Below are 17,659 nucleotides of genomic sequence, written 5' to 3' on the forward strand. Positions count from 1 at the left end.
AATAAAAGAAGTGAAAAAGAAAGAAGAAAAAGAAGTAAGGCAAAGAACAAAGAAAGGAAGAGGGGGTAGCTTATCATGATCGTTCATCTTGCACACTGATTTCTAATTTACCATAAAATATATTTATGTATTTATTTTTTCCTTTATTTATTTATTTATTTTTATTTTTTTTTTACATAAAAGGAGGTGAAAGTGTGGGACCTGTTTACCGGGACATTTATTTCCCAATTTGGCTCAGCACATGGGAAATTTGCAATTTCTTGCATGCAGTTTGATAGAACTCAAAGACGGTAAGTCAAGAGAGAGAGAGAGAGAGAGAGAGAGAGAGAGAGAGAGAGAGAGAGAGAGAGAGAGAGAGAGAGAAAATATTCAATGATATTCTTAAAGTGTCACTGCCAAGTCTGCTGCAAACAAAGGTAGGCCCTCTTTACCAAGCTAGAAGACTTTTTACACCTGCCAGTAATCTAGGTCTATAAAACCATCATTCATTGATGCATAGTGTTGCCATATTTCGGTTAGTGTATTTACTGCAATCTCTCTAATCTAAATCTGCTGTTTTTATATTATATGTCTGTATAGGTTCATAATTCTTTTAATCGAGTTATTTATTTAATCAATTTTAAAGAAAAAAAAAACCTTTTTCTTTTGCTTGTCCAAATATCGTTTTGTTGGAGGTTGCATTTTTGGCGCTGTTGAATATCTCGTCACTGATCTGAAGCAGATAACTCTATTATACTAAGACATTAGCGTCCAGTGAGCACTCAATTTTTGGTCTATTTAGCTCCCTATTTTGTATGTTTGTTTTTTCTTATTAACTACTGTGAAATTTTTTTTTATTTTTTATTTAAAAGAAACAAATAAAAAAAGAAACTGATGTTTGGGTTTGACAATGAATTTTCTGGAAATTCATTGTCAAGCCCAAATATCAGTTTCTTTTATGTTATCAATGTTTTTTTAATGATAGATCTTTTGTGTTGGTTTTAGGGTCCCAACATGTCATATGAAAAAATGAAGTTTTAAATTGTTTAAAAAATGAAAATGAAAGAAAGTTTGTTTGTTTGGTTTTTTTTTGTTGTTTTTTTTAATTAAAGAATCATACTAAAACCTTTTGTGTCATTTCCTGAAGAATCTTGGATTCGATTCGATTTTTTGTTTCTTTAAAAAAAAAAATTAAAATATTTTTTACAGGAATGTATAAGATAAAACGGTACTTATATATTTTAATCAAAACATTAAAAAAAATGAAAATATCGAAAAAAAACTTTAAATTATATGTATCCATTATGGAATGAAGTTCTCTGAAAAAAAAATTCACTGTATTTCATCAAGTAGTTTTTGTTTTACAGCGAAAAAAACAAACAATTTGTTATGATACCGAGCAAAAGGCTCGATTTTTAGGAAGAAAAGCTAGTATTAAAAATGGGGAAGGAGTGTTGTCGGTGCTTTAAACTGAGTTATCTCCCCGTGGCGGTTCTAAAATCCAAACAAAAATTAAAACAATTCAAAGATGTCTGCCCTCAACGTGCTGTCATAAATAAAAACGTGTTTTCCTGCTGTAAAAAAAAAACAAAAAAAAAACTACTCGATCAAATTAAGTGAAAACATTTTTCGGAAATCTTCAGTTCAAAACGGATATGTACAATATAACCTATTTTCGATATTTCCATTTTTTAATGTCTTGATTAAACTGTACAAGTACCAATAAAACAAACATATGGAATAAGTAGCCAAAATGTGAGTGCTCACTGTACGCTAATTTCTTAGTAAAATAGAGTTTTCTCCTCCGATCAGTGATGAGACAACCATCCATCAGTGCCGCATTTTTTAAAACAAAATTTAATCACGATAACTTAAATGTTTCGATCCACATTTTATCATTTCTATAGACTTTGTAGAAACTTAAGATGAAATTATGACTAATTACTTTATTTGTAAATTCGTAACAAGTTAATAATTTAAATGTAAAATTTTAGACTGAAAATTTTTTAGTCTCGATTTAAAAAAAAAATCTCTCTGCAAATGTTTTTATTTTTGTCATTTTTTTTTAAATTACATTTTCACCTCAAACAAGGCACATTGCCACTTTGATGTAGGGGCTACTATCAGGGACCTAAGTTCCAGGGATACAATGTAGCGAGTTTAGCAGCAAGATGTCGGTTCACATTTGTTGTGGACCAGGATATAATAATCCTAACTCACTACAAAAGAAAATAATGAAATGAATGGAAAGAAGGAAACAAAACTCAATTGCTGAATAAAATAAAAATGTCATTTATTTTCTGTCGAAAATAAAGGGGTTTAGGTGGAACACGTGTTCATTCAGTTGTTGACGACTACGGGTGTGGAAAAGACAGGAATGAAGTAGAGGAATGAGAAATGGCAGTCCCGCATGTAGAAAGGGAAAGAGAGAGAGAGTGTTGGCCTCAGCAAAGCCGCGTGAGCATGATAGCAGCCGTCCACGTGGAAAAGTCTTCAAGTCAAGACCTGTGGACGTGAACTTGTCTGGTTGACAAACCAAGGCAAAAGGGAAGAAAGAGGAAGTTGAATGTTTGTTGTTGACTTTTATACCGAGGTCAGTGTTCTGACTGCGCATGTCTGGATTTCCTTTCAGGGGAAGTGACGTTTCCCATGTGTGCGTACATGTGCGCATGTTAGCATGTGTGTGCATGCACATGAATGTGAGTGTATATACGTGAACGTGAATATATGTACGTTTCTGTGCGTATGTGCGTGCGTACATGTGTGTGTGTATGAGGATGTGTATATGTGTGCGTACATGCGTGTGTACATGTGGATGTGTATATGTGAGGAAAAACAAGTTCGAACAAGACTCCCCCTCCTGGGGGGAAAATATATATATATATATATATATATATATACATATATACTTGGGTTTTTTTATATTCAAAAGTAATGGACTAATGAATTCAACGAGGTTGTTAGATAGTGCTCAATAAATCAAAATGCCCTCTTAAAGGAAATTGTCAAATTACTTCTGTAGTGTACCAAGCAACTATTTCTACTAAGGAAAATCCGAATGAAAAAAAATATTACATAGGAATGACAAATAATAATTTTAAAGAAAGATTTACCGGTCACAAGTACTTTTTTGAAAATAATGAGTACAAAAATAGAACTTCCTTGTCTAAATATTACAATGAACTAGTAGAGCAAGGTTACTCCCCAATAGTAAATTGGAAAATTTTAAAGAAAGCTAAAACCTGTTCATCTTTAAACTCACCTTGTCTTTATGAGAAATTATTTATACTTACTTTTAGAGAAAGAGATAAATTATTAAATAAGAAGCACGAAAATTCAATTAATTGCAAACATTATAAAAACCATCTTTTAAGTAATTTAGTTTAGATATAAAATTTAAATAAATTTAAAATTGTCACTGATTTCTATAATTTATTAAAATACTATTAATATACTTTCTCCTCGCCTGATTTCATTCTTTACTTCCCTATCTTATATATCTGTGTGTCTATGTGTATATGTATGTGTCTATGTATTTACTTTATGACCGTTTGTACTTAGATTTATATATTTCTATATTATTTTGTATACCCTCCCATGTTTATTCAATCCATTTGTATGCTTTTATGTGTGTATGCATCTATCTGTACTCTTGCCAAATAATTTGTATTCATATGTATTTCTATATATATAGTTTATGTAAATTATACATATTTATGTGTGCGTATATATATGTGTGTGTGCGTTGTTGTATATTAGTATATGACTGTGTGCATATATTTGTGTATTTTTTTGTATGTATGTGTATACATAGAATTATATATATATATATATATATATATATATATATATATATATATATATATATATATATATATATATATATATATGTTTATTTGTATGCCTGTTGGTTCCCTGTGGGTATATACATATGTATTTTATTATTTTTAATTTGGGTACTATCTACCTGTGTGTCGCTACTTTTGAGTATTTTGTTGATTTAATTACCTCTTTTGCCTGAATATATTTATATATTTATATGTAAGTGTACTTGTATCTGTGTTCTTAGTAATACTGTCTTGAATGTATTAATTTGTGATTTAATATGACTTTATATCTATACTTAAATAGCTTAAACTTTCAACTTAATAGTATAGTTACACCTTTACTTATATGCATGTATATATATATATATGTATGTATATATGTATATATATATATATATATATGTATTGTATTCTTTTTATATACATAAATATTAGTAGATTTTTATTTATAATTATTAGTCCTATTTAATTTATTTAATCCCCTCTTATGGCTAAATATGTTATATTAAAAAGATAATAAATATTAATTTTATTCTGTTTTTATTATTATTATTATTATTATTATTATTATTACTATTATGTTTATTATTACTATTATTATTATTAATAATAATAATTTTAATATTGTTTTATCATTATTTTTTTCTTTTATTTATATATTTATCTAATAAAAACGCGAAAACTTTAAACTCATATCATTTAGTATAAAGGGCTTAATTAATTGTAGACGTATGTTTGAACTGCGTTGATATTACTCGTGGACGTATGTGAGATGATAAATATGTTGGCTGGATACATTCGCTGTCTTTTTTGACATGTTCATTTCTAACGCTTGGATTGTATCTTCTGTTTGTATTTGTAATAACATGTTTCATTACTGAATTTTATAATTGTTCATAAATTGGTTGACACGCAGATCTTTTTCTTTTTCTATATACTGTCAAATTCTTACTTTCTCTCTTTCTCTCTTTAACTATATCCCATCTTTCTTTCCTCTCCCTTCTAGTCCTTATTCTCTTTATAATAACCATTTATATCTTTTTTCTTTTCTTCTCCATATTATATATATATTTTTTTTTTCTCTCTATTTTCTTTCTCTATTTCTTTCTCTATTTCTTTTTTTTTTCTTTCTCTTCTAAATCACTCTCTCTCTATTATAATCTTTTAACTTTATTTAAATTGCCCCTCCCTCTTTACATCTTATAATTAAAGTTCTGTGTTTTAAGTTTTTTAACTCCAACTTTTAAAGAGTTCCTACCTAAAATAAAAATCCATTATTCATTGAACTTTTGAATAGTCAAGTCGCTGCCTGATGATATCTGTTGTTTGATTGAAACAAGTGGCTATTTGTAGCAGCGGGATGTGAGCATGTTTATATAACAATAAACAAGTATATATATATATATATATATATATATATATATATATATATATATAAAGAGAAACGTATTTCGTTTTTGTTTTTATGTATATATATATATATATTTTTAATAAGTTATGTATTGTTTATTGCAATAGTGTCTTTTTTTTTATCTCTTTTTAATATGGTAAAGTACTTTTCACTTCTGTCGAGAACTAGATAAGGTCCAGAATAATTTGGACATAGTCCTCTTTTGACTGCATCGTTCCTGATAAAAACGTATTTACAGGTGTGAATATCGCTTGGAACGAAAATGTTTGTGTCTGGCTTTTTGGTTGTGGTGAATTTTGATCGTGACATTTTATGTTTTAAATCCGTCACAAAAGTTGTCGTTGGGGAAATGTCTGTATTGTTTTCGCAGAATTGTCCTGGTAAAATCAGTGCTGATCTGAAAACTAATTCTACAGGTGTGCTCTGCAAATCTTCCTTCACAGTGTTGTGAATTGCTAGGAGAATGAGTGGCAAATTGTCTGACCAGTTCGCTTTGTTTTCATTCATAGCCAAAGAGGCTTGTCTATGAAACCGTTCTACCATACCGTTTGCATAAGGGTGGTAGGCAGTAGTCTTTTCCAACAAATGGTTGAATTCAGCGAAAAGAGTTGATTGAAACTGTGAGCCCCTGTCCGTTGTGATTACGGAGGGCACTCCGAAAATCGCTATCCAATCTTGTAAAATAGCTCTGGCTATTGTTGCGGCTGATATGTCTTTCACTGGTATTGCTGTCGGCCATCTGCTGAATCTATCAACTATAGTAAGGATGTGGGTATGTCCTTTTGAAGTGGGCAAGGGTTCAACCACGTCGATATGAACATGAGTAAACCTAGTACACTGAAAGTTCCTGAAGGCGATTTTGTGTGCCTGTGAACTTTGTTTTTTTGGCAAGGAATGCAAGTTTTAGTCCAACTACGGATGTCCGTATTCATATTTATCCAAACAAAATGTTCCGCTATTAATTTCACACTGATACGTTTTCCTGGGTGGGACAAATTGTGGAAGTGCTGGAAAACTTGTCGTCTGAGGCTGGGTGAAATATAAGGGCGAGGGTGTTTCTGTGAAACATCGCAATAGAAAGTTGTTGTTCCGAACGGTATTGGCATTTCTTTTAGCTTCAGAGAAGTTTTGTCCATTATAGCTGGGAGTGTGGTATCAGTTAATTGCTCTTGTGCTATTAATTCCATACTTAGTGGAGTGGAATTTAAAGAAGCAACTGTTGCGCGAGATAAAGCGTCAGCTACAACGTTTTCTTGTCCTTTTACGTACCGTATATCAGTAGAATATTGAGCTATATAGTCCAGATGTCGAATTTCTCGTGGACCATATTTGTCAACAGGTGTGTGTAGTGCAAATGTTAGGGGTTTATGATCCATATAAATGGAAAATTTTCTGCCTTCGAGGAGATGTTTTAAGTGCAAGGTAAATTGCAAGTAACTCTCTCGAGAAAGTGCTATATTTAGTCTACTCTCAGAGAAGAATGAGATAGGGGTCATTTTTTTGTCAGAAATCTAGTGCTATTTCCGATGCGTCTGTCATAAGTGTAAGTTCCGTTGTATCGCTATCTTGGATATATGTAAGTTTGGTGAAGTTTGCCAAAGCAGTTTTCGATTGTTCGAAGGCCTGTAGTGCAGGTCCTTCCAAAACTAGCCGTTGGTTTTTGGTTCGTTTTTTTAACAAGTTCGTTAAAGGTGCGAGTAACGTGGAACAGTTATGCAAAAAGTGTCGGTAATAGTTAATTATGCCTACAAAACGGTGTACTTGTCTGACAGATGTCGGTAGAGGGAAATTTGAAATGGCACTTACTTTTTCAGGCAAATGGAAGATTCCATCCTTGTCGATTAAATGACCGAGAAATTGAACTTCCTTGTGGGCAAAAACACATTTATCGGTGTTTAGTTTCAGACCGAAATGTGACAGTCTTTCAAAAGTTTGTTCCAGGTGTAACCGGTGTTCTTCGAGGTTTCTACTGGTGATTAAAACATCGTCCATATATGCAAATATGAACGGCAGACCTCTGAAAACTTTGTCACTCAAAGTTGGAAAGTTTGACAGGCGTTTCTCAGCTCGAAAGGCATCCTTAGGAACTCATAAAGACCAAATGGTGTGGTCAGTGCGGTTTTATGAATGTTTTCTTCTGCGACTGGAATTTGAAAATATGCCTTTACAAGGTCCAGTTTGGAGAAAATTGTGGCGCCTTGGAGTCCATTGGTGAAGTCATGGATATGGGGGATATGATATCTATCCGGAACTGTTTTCGTGCTTAAGCATCTAAAATCTCCGCATGGGTGCCATGTGGTGTTGTCAGCTTTCTGCACCATGTGGCTGGTGATGATCAAGCACTTTTCAAGGGCCGTATTATCCCCATGTGGAGTAGGTTTTGAAACTCGGATTTTGCCAATTTGTATTTATCCAGTTTCAAGTATCTGGGTGTTGAATAGACGGGTGGTCTTGTTGTCTTAATATAGTGCTTAGTGCTATGCTTGATGGGGTCCCTGTTTTTAAACGGCTGGGAAAGTTGAGGAAATTTTTGGAGTAACCGGCAGACGTGTAAATTTTCTGGTAGGGCAGTGCTGATTCTGGTGGTTAAAAATTTCGAGGTAGTTCCTCTCACCGAAATCTTCATTTCGTTATCTGTTGATGTGTGATGAGTCATGTCGGTTGAAATGAGCTAAAAAGTCTGCCCCCAAGATTGGAGTGGTCATGCTGGCTATGGTGAAATTCCAGAAAAAATTCCTTTGCATTCCAAGGTTTAAATTTAAAGTTTTCTCGCCAAAAGTGGGTATTTTTGTACTGTTGGTGGCTTGTAGGCTGAAAAAGTGGCCATGCGGTGTCGGTATGACGCTGATTTCCGCTCCGGTGTCTATTAAAAAGTTATATCTGTGGATTTTGTCAAGGATATAAAACAGACGACATTTTTTTTGTGCTTCAGCTACAGTCATTGTCGTTACTGGCTGGAAGGTTCGTTTCCCTGCACTGTTTTTTTGAACACGCAGGGTGTAGTGCATTTTCTCACGTGGACGCCGAATCTCCTGTGGTAGAAACAAACATCTTGTTTATGTCGTGGCGTGGACCGGTTCCTGCTTAAACTTCTCCGCCTGTAACTTCGTCACGTGTCATTGTAGTTTCTGGGGTAATGTCAACGCGTTTGAAGTACGTCGGCTAGTTGCTTTGAAAGCTTTTCAACCGTAGACTTTAATTCGGCTAATTCCTCGTCTCGGTTTTGGTCTGGTTGCCATTGGTGGGCATATACTTGTCGGCTCCGGGAACTTTCATGAATTCAGTCGACTATGTTGGCAAGCTTTTCTGTTGCCGTCTCCTCCGACATTGGAGCGAGGATTTGCTTGGTAGTTGGGGGTAATTTACCCAACCATAGACTCTTCATGATGCTGTCCGACATTTTGTTGTCTCCCAGCAAGGCTTGCATGTGGCGAAGTGGTTGAGAAGGCATACGGTCTCCTAACTCAACTTGTGTGAATAAGTTACGAAGCATGGCTTCATTTGAAACACCGGTTTGTTGCAGGATTGCTTGCTTCAGCGTGTCGTACGGTCTTTCCTCTTCCCATCAGCCTTTCTCCCACAGAAGAGACGTTGCGAGCCTGTCTTTGTTTTATCGTTATTTCCATGGCAAGTGCTTGTCTGAGCTCCAATCTCTCGTCCACCCTCGCCAATCTTTCATGAGAAACACTCGTCCAGCTAAAACTACTGTCATTAATTTTCCCCACTCTTTAACTGTGCCTAAATCCAAACGTAGATTCCATGAGCAGAGCTTCTTTCTCAGAAGTGCACGATTGTGGAACTCTCTTCTGTTTGCCTGTTTCTCACCTGACTACAACTTGAATGTCTTCAAATCAAAAAAAAAAAAAAACAAATTCCTGACAAACCGCCCACTTAAGTAAGACACTCTATCAAATCTCCAATACTAACGATTACTACAATACTATCTAATTGATTACTGTACACGTAATAATCCTTATCCCTGAGTGGCCTCCGAGCCTTAATAAGTGGTGACCCCCATGTAAAAAAAGGGTATATTTTGCTACATTTTTATACAACCTTACCATAAAAAAATAATAACTCTAAAAACAATCTATAAATGTTTCATGATTTTTAAGTATATTTTGCTACATTTTTACCATAAAAAAAAAAAATTCTAAGAACACTCTATAAATATTTTGTATTATTTAAGTATATTTTGCTACATTTTTATACAACCTTACCATAAAAAAATAAATTCTAAGAACAATCTATAAATGTTTCATGTTTTTTAAGTATATTTGGCTGTATTTTTCTACAACCTTACCATAAAAAATTAATGATTCTAAGAACAATCTATAAATGTTTCATGTTTTTTGAAGTATATTTTGCTACATTTTTATACAACCTTACCATAAAAAAATAATAATTCTAAAAACAATCTATAAATGTTTCATGTTTTTTAAGTATATTTTGCTACATTTTTATAAAACCTTACCATAAAACAATTAATAATTCTAAAAACAATCTATAAATGTTTCATGTTTTTTAAGTATATTTTGCTACATTTTTATAAAACCTTACCATAAAAAAATTAATAATTCTAAAAACAATCTATAAATGTTTCATGTTTTTTAAGTATATTTTGCTGTATTTTTCTACAACCTTACCATAAAAAAATAATAATTCTAAAAACAATCTATAAATGTTTCATGATTTTTAAGTATATTTTGCTACATTTTTATACAACCTTACCATAAAAAAATAATAACTCTAAAAACAATCTATAAATGTTTCATGATTTTTAAGTATATTTTGCTACATTTTTATACAACCTTATCATGAAAAATAATAATTCTAAAAACAATCTATAAATGTTTCATTTTTTTAAGTATATTTTGCTACATTTTTATACAACCTTACCATAAAAAAATAATAATTCTAAAAACAATCTATAAATGTTTCATGTTTTTTAAGTATATTTTGCTGTATTTTTATTCAACCTTACCTTAAAAAAATAATAATTCTAAAAACAATCTATAAATGTTTCATGTTTTTTAAGTATAAATATACTTAAAAAACATGGAACATGCTGTATTTTTCTACATACTTACCATAAAAAATAGTGACTCTAAAAACAATCTATAAATGTTTCATGTTTTTTAAGTATATTTTGCTACATTTTTATACAAATTTAGCATAAAGAAAATAAATTCTAAAAACAATCTATAAATGTTTCATGTTTTTAAGTATATTTTGCTGTATTTTTATACAACCTTACCATAAAAAATAATAATTCTAAGAACAATCTATAAATGTTTCATGTTTTTTAAGTATATTTTGCTACATTTTTATTCAACCTTACCATAAAAAATAATAACTCTTAGAACAATCTATAAATGTTTCATGTTTTTTAAGTATATTTTGCTGTATTTTTATTCAACCTTACCATAAAAAATAACTCTAAAAACAATCTATAAAAATTTCATGTTTTTAAAGTATATTTTGCTGTATTTTTATACAACCTTACCAAAAATAAATAAAATTCTAAGAACAATCTATAAATGTTTCATGTTTTTAAGTATATTTTGCTATATTTTTTTACAACCATAACATAAAAAAAACTCTAAAAACAATCTATAAATGTTTCATATTTTTAAGTATATTTTGCTACATTTTTATAAAACCTTACCATAAAAAAATAATAACTCTAAAAACAATCTATAAATGTTTCATGTTTTTTAAGTATATTTTGCTACATTTTTATACAACCTTACCATAAAAAAAAAAATAATTCTAAACACAATCTATAAATGTTTCATGTTTTTTAAGTATATTTTGCTGTATTTTTCTACATACTCACCATAAAAAATAATAACTCTAAAAACAATCTATAAATGTTTCATGTTTTTTAGGTATATTTTGCTACATTTTTATACAACCTTACCATAAAAAAATAATAATTCTAAAAACAATCTATAAATGTTTCATGTTTTTAAGCATATTTTGCTGTAGTTTTATACAACTTTACCATAAAAAATAATAATTCTAAAAACAATCTATAAATGTTTCATGTTTTTTTAAAATTATATTTTGCTACATTTTTATGCAAACTTACTGTGAAAAAAAGAACAAATTCTAAAAACAATCTATAAATGTCTTGTGTTTTTATCATCATATTTATCATTTTATTTTCAATTATGAATCACTCATTGAAAAGAAATTATATTAATACATTAAAATTATATTTTGATACATTTTTTATGCAATAAATGTTTCGATTTTCATATATTTTTGCGTTATTTATTTTGTTATTATATATTTTTGCGTTATTTATTTTGTTATTATATATTTTTGCGTTATTTACTTTGTTATTATATATTTTTGTGTTATTTATTTTGTTATTATATATTTTTGTGTTATCGTAAACAGTTGTTTATATTTGAGTTTCACATAATGGTCGCTAGACGTCAGTTCTCTTTTGAAGAACAGGGGTTGATAACTCGTCTCTGTTGCTAATATGTTACTGACATGCAGAAGTGCCGTAACATTCAATGCTACCAAGACTAGACAAAGCGCTTATACGTAGCACCTCTATTTGTGAGGAGTGCCAAAGGTTGTAAACTAGTGTAAGGACGATTAATCAGAATCGAGAATTGGAAAAATCAGAACTCTTTGGAGTATCGGAATCGGAAAAAAATTGTTCCCGTTTTCTAATGCGGAAACGATCCTGTTAATTATATTTTTATTTGATTTTGTTTAAAACAAAATCTTCCACTGCTGCTAGTAATAATAAAATAAATATTCATTGATTTCAAACTCCCAGTAAAACTGAAATCTATAGATCACTTCCCCACACAAATTTATCTTTATGTTTGAGAAAAAATATGCACTTTTAACATGGGTTTTTACGGTGATCGGTGATCGTAAAAAAAGATTCCAACTTTATTGTTAAATATATAAGAGATTTTCAAAGAATCGGAATCGGTAATTGTATCGGAATCAGGAAAAATATTGGAATCGTTCCATCACTTGTGATAAGGTTTATTTTTTTTTGCACACATCACTATTACGGATCTCTGAATTTTCTTCTGTCAACTTTGACCTCATGGGGAGTTGAATAAATGTGATGTATGGTCCTCCCTCGTAAAACATTCACAGCAAACAATCGTCTAGCTACAACCGCTATTAACAATTTCCATTACTCTCTATCTATACCTAAAACTAAACAAAAATTTCACGCGCAAAGTGTTTTTCTCAGAACACAATACCATGGAGTTGCATCCCGGCTGATTACAATATTGTCGTTTTCAAGTCCAACATAGACAAGTTCTTGTTGATCCGGTTTTTATTAAATAATTAATTTCTACCCAATTTCCACAATTACCAACACCTCATTAACCTTTATCCTTGAGTGGCCTTCGCACCTTGATAAATGGTGACTCTATAGTATATAAATACAGTTTCTTTTCTTTCTTTTTTTTAATGTGTTTGTTAAATTAATTTCATTTTATTTGTTTTACTTTTAGATTGATAACTGGAGGACAAGATGGTAGGATCAGAGTTTGGAATTATAACACAGGATTATGTCTTAAAGAACTCTGTAAAAAACATAAAGGCAGTTCCTATGATGGTAAGTTAATGATTTTCGGCTTGAAAAATCAGTTAACAAAAACCAGTTAATGAAATGATTTTTTGTGTGTTTCTTTTGCAGGGGAGGGTTTTTACAGAGGAATCAATTTCTATCCAATTTCCACCCTTACCATTTATCACATGATCACCGTACACTCGTTAACTCTCATCCTCGAGTGGCCTCTGGGCCTTAATACTTATGATAAACGGTAACGGTGGAAATTGGGTAGAAACTGATTATTTACAAGGATGGCTCAACAAGAATTTATTTACATTCGACTTGAAAACGACCGTGTTATAGTCAGCTGGGAAGCAGCCCCATTGTATTGTGTTCCACAGACAGGCAGCTCTTGGAAAGAAGCTTTGCTAAGGGAATTTTTGTTCATTTTTAGGTACATATAGAGAGTAAGAAGATTGTTGGCAATGGTTATAGTTAGACGAGTGTTTGTTGTGAATGTTTTAAGAGGAATTGACGATAGATTGGAGCTCAGCCGAACATTTGTCCTGAAAATAACGAGGTAGTAAGGAAGAGAAGAGGACATCTCCCACTAGATTTCGAAGCTGGTTTTCTACACTGTCAGGTAAAGAAAGTGTGCTCTGAATAATCAAAAGAACGGGTCAAGTGGGGATCAGAGTGTTGGTGGTGAGAAGATAAGTTTTTTTGTAATAGTATAAAATTGACGAATTTGGTGTGTTCAGTCATACCCGACGTTCTTAATAGTAACCAAACCATTTTAAAATCGGCCCAATTCATCCAGTCTGTAGTACAAAAATCTTTGTCTGAAATTTTGTTTCCATAGTCGTAAATAAAACTATTGATAGTGTTCCAATTAGCGTTTTGTGAAAATACACTTTCATATATATTATTTAATTGAAATTCATTATTTAGATGAGTATTATTTATTAATTTTATTTATTGCAGACTATTATCCTCATCTTTCTTAGTTGTTGTTTCATGATGTTTCAGCCAACTATTCCTCTAGCCTTCATCAGGTGGTAACCGCGACGTGGCGCAATGGATAGAGACGTTGAATCTCTACGGTTCCAAGTGAGAATTGTCTGAAGATAGCAGTTTCAATCCTACCCAAAACCAGCCAGAGACTTACTTGGCCAAAACGTGGTGAGACGACGACAACAACTATGGATGACAGTAATTGCTAGGAATGCAGTTAGTAGATTCAGAGTTTCTATCCCATCGTGGTTACCACTTGATGAAGGCCAGAGGGATAGTTGGTCAAAACGTTGTGAAACAACAACTAAGAAAGATAAGGATAATAGTCCGTAATAAATAAATATACACTTTCATCTTCACCATTTTAAAAATTTCAAAATACTATCCCTATAACTAAATACAAACACAATTCAGTAATTATTTTATTATATATACATACATACATATATTTTTATTAGAAATATTAAAGATATCCCCCCCCCGCCCTTAATCTTACTTTTCCATCCGATTTTATTTTATTTTATCTTACTTTGTTTATCCACATCAAAATAAGTAACTGTTTTTATATTTTAAATATTTTCCAGATATATCTGCCTTACTTAAAAAAATGCTATTTTTATTTTTGGTGCCTTTAAACCCCCACCCACTCCTTTTTGCTGATGAGGAGACTGTTTTATAAAATCAAATGATAAAATTATTGTCCAAGACGCATTGTCTGTCTCGATAAAAACATCGTTTCCGAAACGATCGTACAATTTATTGATTTTGTTTGTTCTGCCTTTTGAAACCGATTTTTAATTTTAATTATAAATTATCAATCTTTTAACTCCACACACACACACACACACACACACACACACACACACACACACACACACACACACACACACACACACACACACATATATATATTCGAATGTGTCTAACTGATAAGCCTAAAATGAGGGCGAAACTTGAGTCTTAGACTTCTGGTTTGTTGGCTGTCATGGTTTTTGTCAGCTGCAACGTTGTCTGGCTGTGGAAATAATTATATATTCTATCGCATTCTGAAGATTCTATTACTGATTGCTTGCTAGTTTAGCATGTCGTGATGGTATCAACCTTACAAGTATAAAATTCCTACTTGTTAGACGCCGGTTTGGGTTATAGCTGATTGCGATGATCACATCCCTTGCTTTGTACATGATAGGTTCAATCCACTGTCAAATTTCGTTATGGTTTGTTTGATCTGTGCCAGTTTATAGGCTTTCTTGTGTGTGGTGTGTTTGCTCAGTTGGTAAACTGCTCGCCTCGCATGCAAGAGGCGCAGATTTCAAATCCTATGTTCAGATATGTCTAACTGATGAGCTCAAATCCGAGTCTTATTCTTCTAGTTATATGTATTCTTATATGTATATAAGAAATTAAATCTGTCAGTTAAAAGGGGTGAAGGTCTACAATAGCACCTTAACTTTAATCTTAATTCAAGTTAGCTTTTATTTATTTTTTTGAGTTGAATCATGTTGTGTCGAATAAATTCAGCTCATAAATTCACGTTCTTATTAAAGTGGAAGCCAAAAAAAAAAAAGAAGTCGGAACTTAAGACAATTCTCGACACAAATTTGGCATAACTCTGTTTTGTCCTTCTCCACTTGCACGTGGCACTCTTTCGAAAATAGATAAAAAGATAAATAATAAAAAATAAAAACTTTACTTGTTATCGTGCCAAAAAAAGGAAAAAAAAAAAGAAGAGTTTCAAAGAATGCTATTCTTGCTATTCTTACTATTCTTCTCATTAGAGGACAGAAAGAAATCAGCAAATTATATTTGTAGCAATGCTAGAATTTGCTGGCAAATAAATTGCAAAGATGTACGTGTCCTTTAAAAACAACGAGTGAAAAAATGTAAAAAATAATTAAAACAGACCGGGCATAAAACTGCAGCTTGCGTGAAGACTCTTTCAAAGAGTATTACTTACATATATAGTCTTCCAATTTATTCTTATGTATTGTACCTACTTTTAATATTTTTTAATTTTTTTCTTACCATATTATCCTATTCTTTCATAATCATTTCATATCTAAATGTTATAAACCCATTTTTTTTTAATTTATATTTGCATTTTTTATATTTTTAAGTTAACTTTATATATATATATATATATATATATATATATATATATATATATGCATATATATATATATATATATATATATATATATATATATATATTGGGGAGGGAAGAGCCAATCTGTCTGGATAAATGAAGCTCTGCTGAATTAAGAAGAGCAATTTATAAGAAAAGAGATAATAATTAAAGTTACATTTGCATATAAAATCGGTGTTGTCTTCTTGTACAATGCTGTTTTTTCTCCTCTTCTGATGAAAAGCATTTAGCTTTGAAATGCTATAGCCTAAAGATGTTTCCTACCTCCTCGTTTCCCTTTCACTTATTGTAATCACCCTTATCCTTATTGACATGATGATGTAATTTTAATTATTATCTCCTATCTTTTCTTATATATATATATATATATATATATATATATATATATATATATATATAAGAGCAAATAGTTAATAAAACATGTTAAAAAACACTTTGAAAAAGAGTTAAAAACATATTTAATTTGAAAAGGAAACACTAAATAAGTGGATTGTCCTTAATCCGCGGTGTTTCGAAGAAATACTTTCCTTCTCATCAGAGGGTAGGATTAAGCAAAATGTGGGATCGGATTTTGCTTGCAAAAGTATTTGATGAAACTACAAGTAAATCAAAGATCTTACTTGATAACAAAAAGTGAAGCAGAGGGAATAGGGTGAAGAAAAAAGTGATTTCACGTGAATGGATAGTCTGGTGAAAGGTAAAGTATCCAATGACGATAAAATCCAAAAACGCAAATCCAAGAAAGTTAGTCAAATTTCCATTCACACAAGTAAAATCCAAGGGAATCGCATAATTGGAAGATGGTCCAAATTAATCCAAAAGGCAGAAATCCGTGAAATAATTCACAAATAGGTACAAGGAAATGGGGAAAGAATTCCAATAATATTATTAAAAGAACGATAAGATATGTGTTAGACTCGGCTGCCGAGGCAAGGCATAATTAAGAAAAATGAGTGGAGATGAGAGAAAAAAAATGAGTGAAGAAGAAGAGAGAAAAAAGAATTTATTTTATATATATATATATATATATATATATATATATATATATATATATATATATATATATAATAAGAACGGAGATGTAAAGAGTAGAAATTTACAAAAAGTTTTTATTATAGGTGCTCCTTTATCTGCGGAATTTCAAAGAATGCAAACTCTTCTCATCAGAGGAAAAACTGTTAGCAAGATAATCAGTCACGCTAAAATTTTCTTTAACATTTCTATGTATTTGCTGGTTACCTCATAGGATGAAACTAAAAGTTTTATGATTTGTAGTCACAAAATTTAAAAGAACATAAGAATATAAATATAGAAAACAGTTCATACGGAGTTCAACATTAAAATAAAAATAAACAACCGCAATTAAAGGAGTCCAGTGTAATGGAGGTTATTATTTGCAGGTAAATGAACCATGGCAGGTGCTCGATTCAGTTGTTGCAATTGAAAAACAAATACATATATATATATATATATATATATATATATATATATATATATATATATATATACATATATATATATATATGAGCAAACAGTTAATGAAATATGTTAAAAAACACTTTGAAATGAGTTAAAAACATATTTAATCTGAAAAGGAAACACTAGATAAATGGATAGTCCTTAATCCGCAGAGTTTCGAAGAAATGCTCTCCTTCTCATCAGAGGGTAGGAATTAGCAAAATGCGGGATCGGATTTTGCATGCAGAAGTATTTGATGAAACAACAAATAAGTCAAA

At 31.1% G+C, this 17,659-nt stretch overlaps 1 protein-coding gene across 2 annotated transcripts in view; it reads left to right on the forward strand.

Moving 5' to 3' along the window:
- LOC145268284 (cilia- and flagella-associated protein 337-like) overlaps positions 1 to 17,659 on the forward strand; it is a 177,131-nt gene that overhangs the window by 92,804 nt on the left and 66,668 nt on the right. For both annotated transcript variants that reach the window (XM_080123688.1, XM_080123687.1), the window contains exons 16-17: positions 184 to 290; positions 12,723 to 12,826. In XM_080123688.1, coding sequence (XP_079979814.1) covers positions 184 to 290; positions 12,723 to 12,826 — 211 coding nt within the window. The remainder of the gene's footprint in view (positions 1 to 183; positions 291 to 12,722; positions 12,827 to 17,659) is intronic.

The sequence above is a fragment of the Euprymna scolopes genome, chromosome 43 (genome assembly GCF_053919585.1).
Source record: "Euprymna scolopes isolate OS-2025 chromosome 43, ASM5391958v1, whole genome shotgun sequence".
NCBI lineage: Eukaryota > Metazoa > Mollusca > Cephalopoda > Sepiida > Sepiolidae > Euprymna > Euprymna scolopes.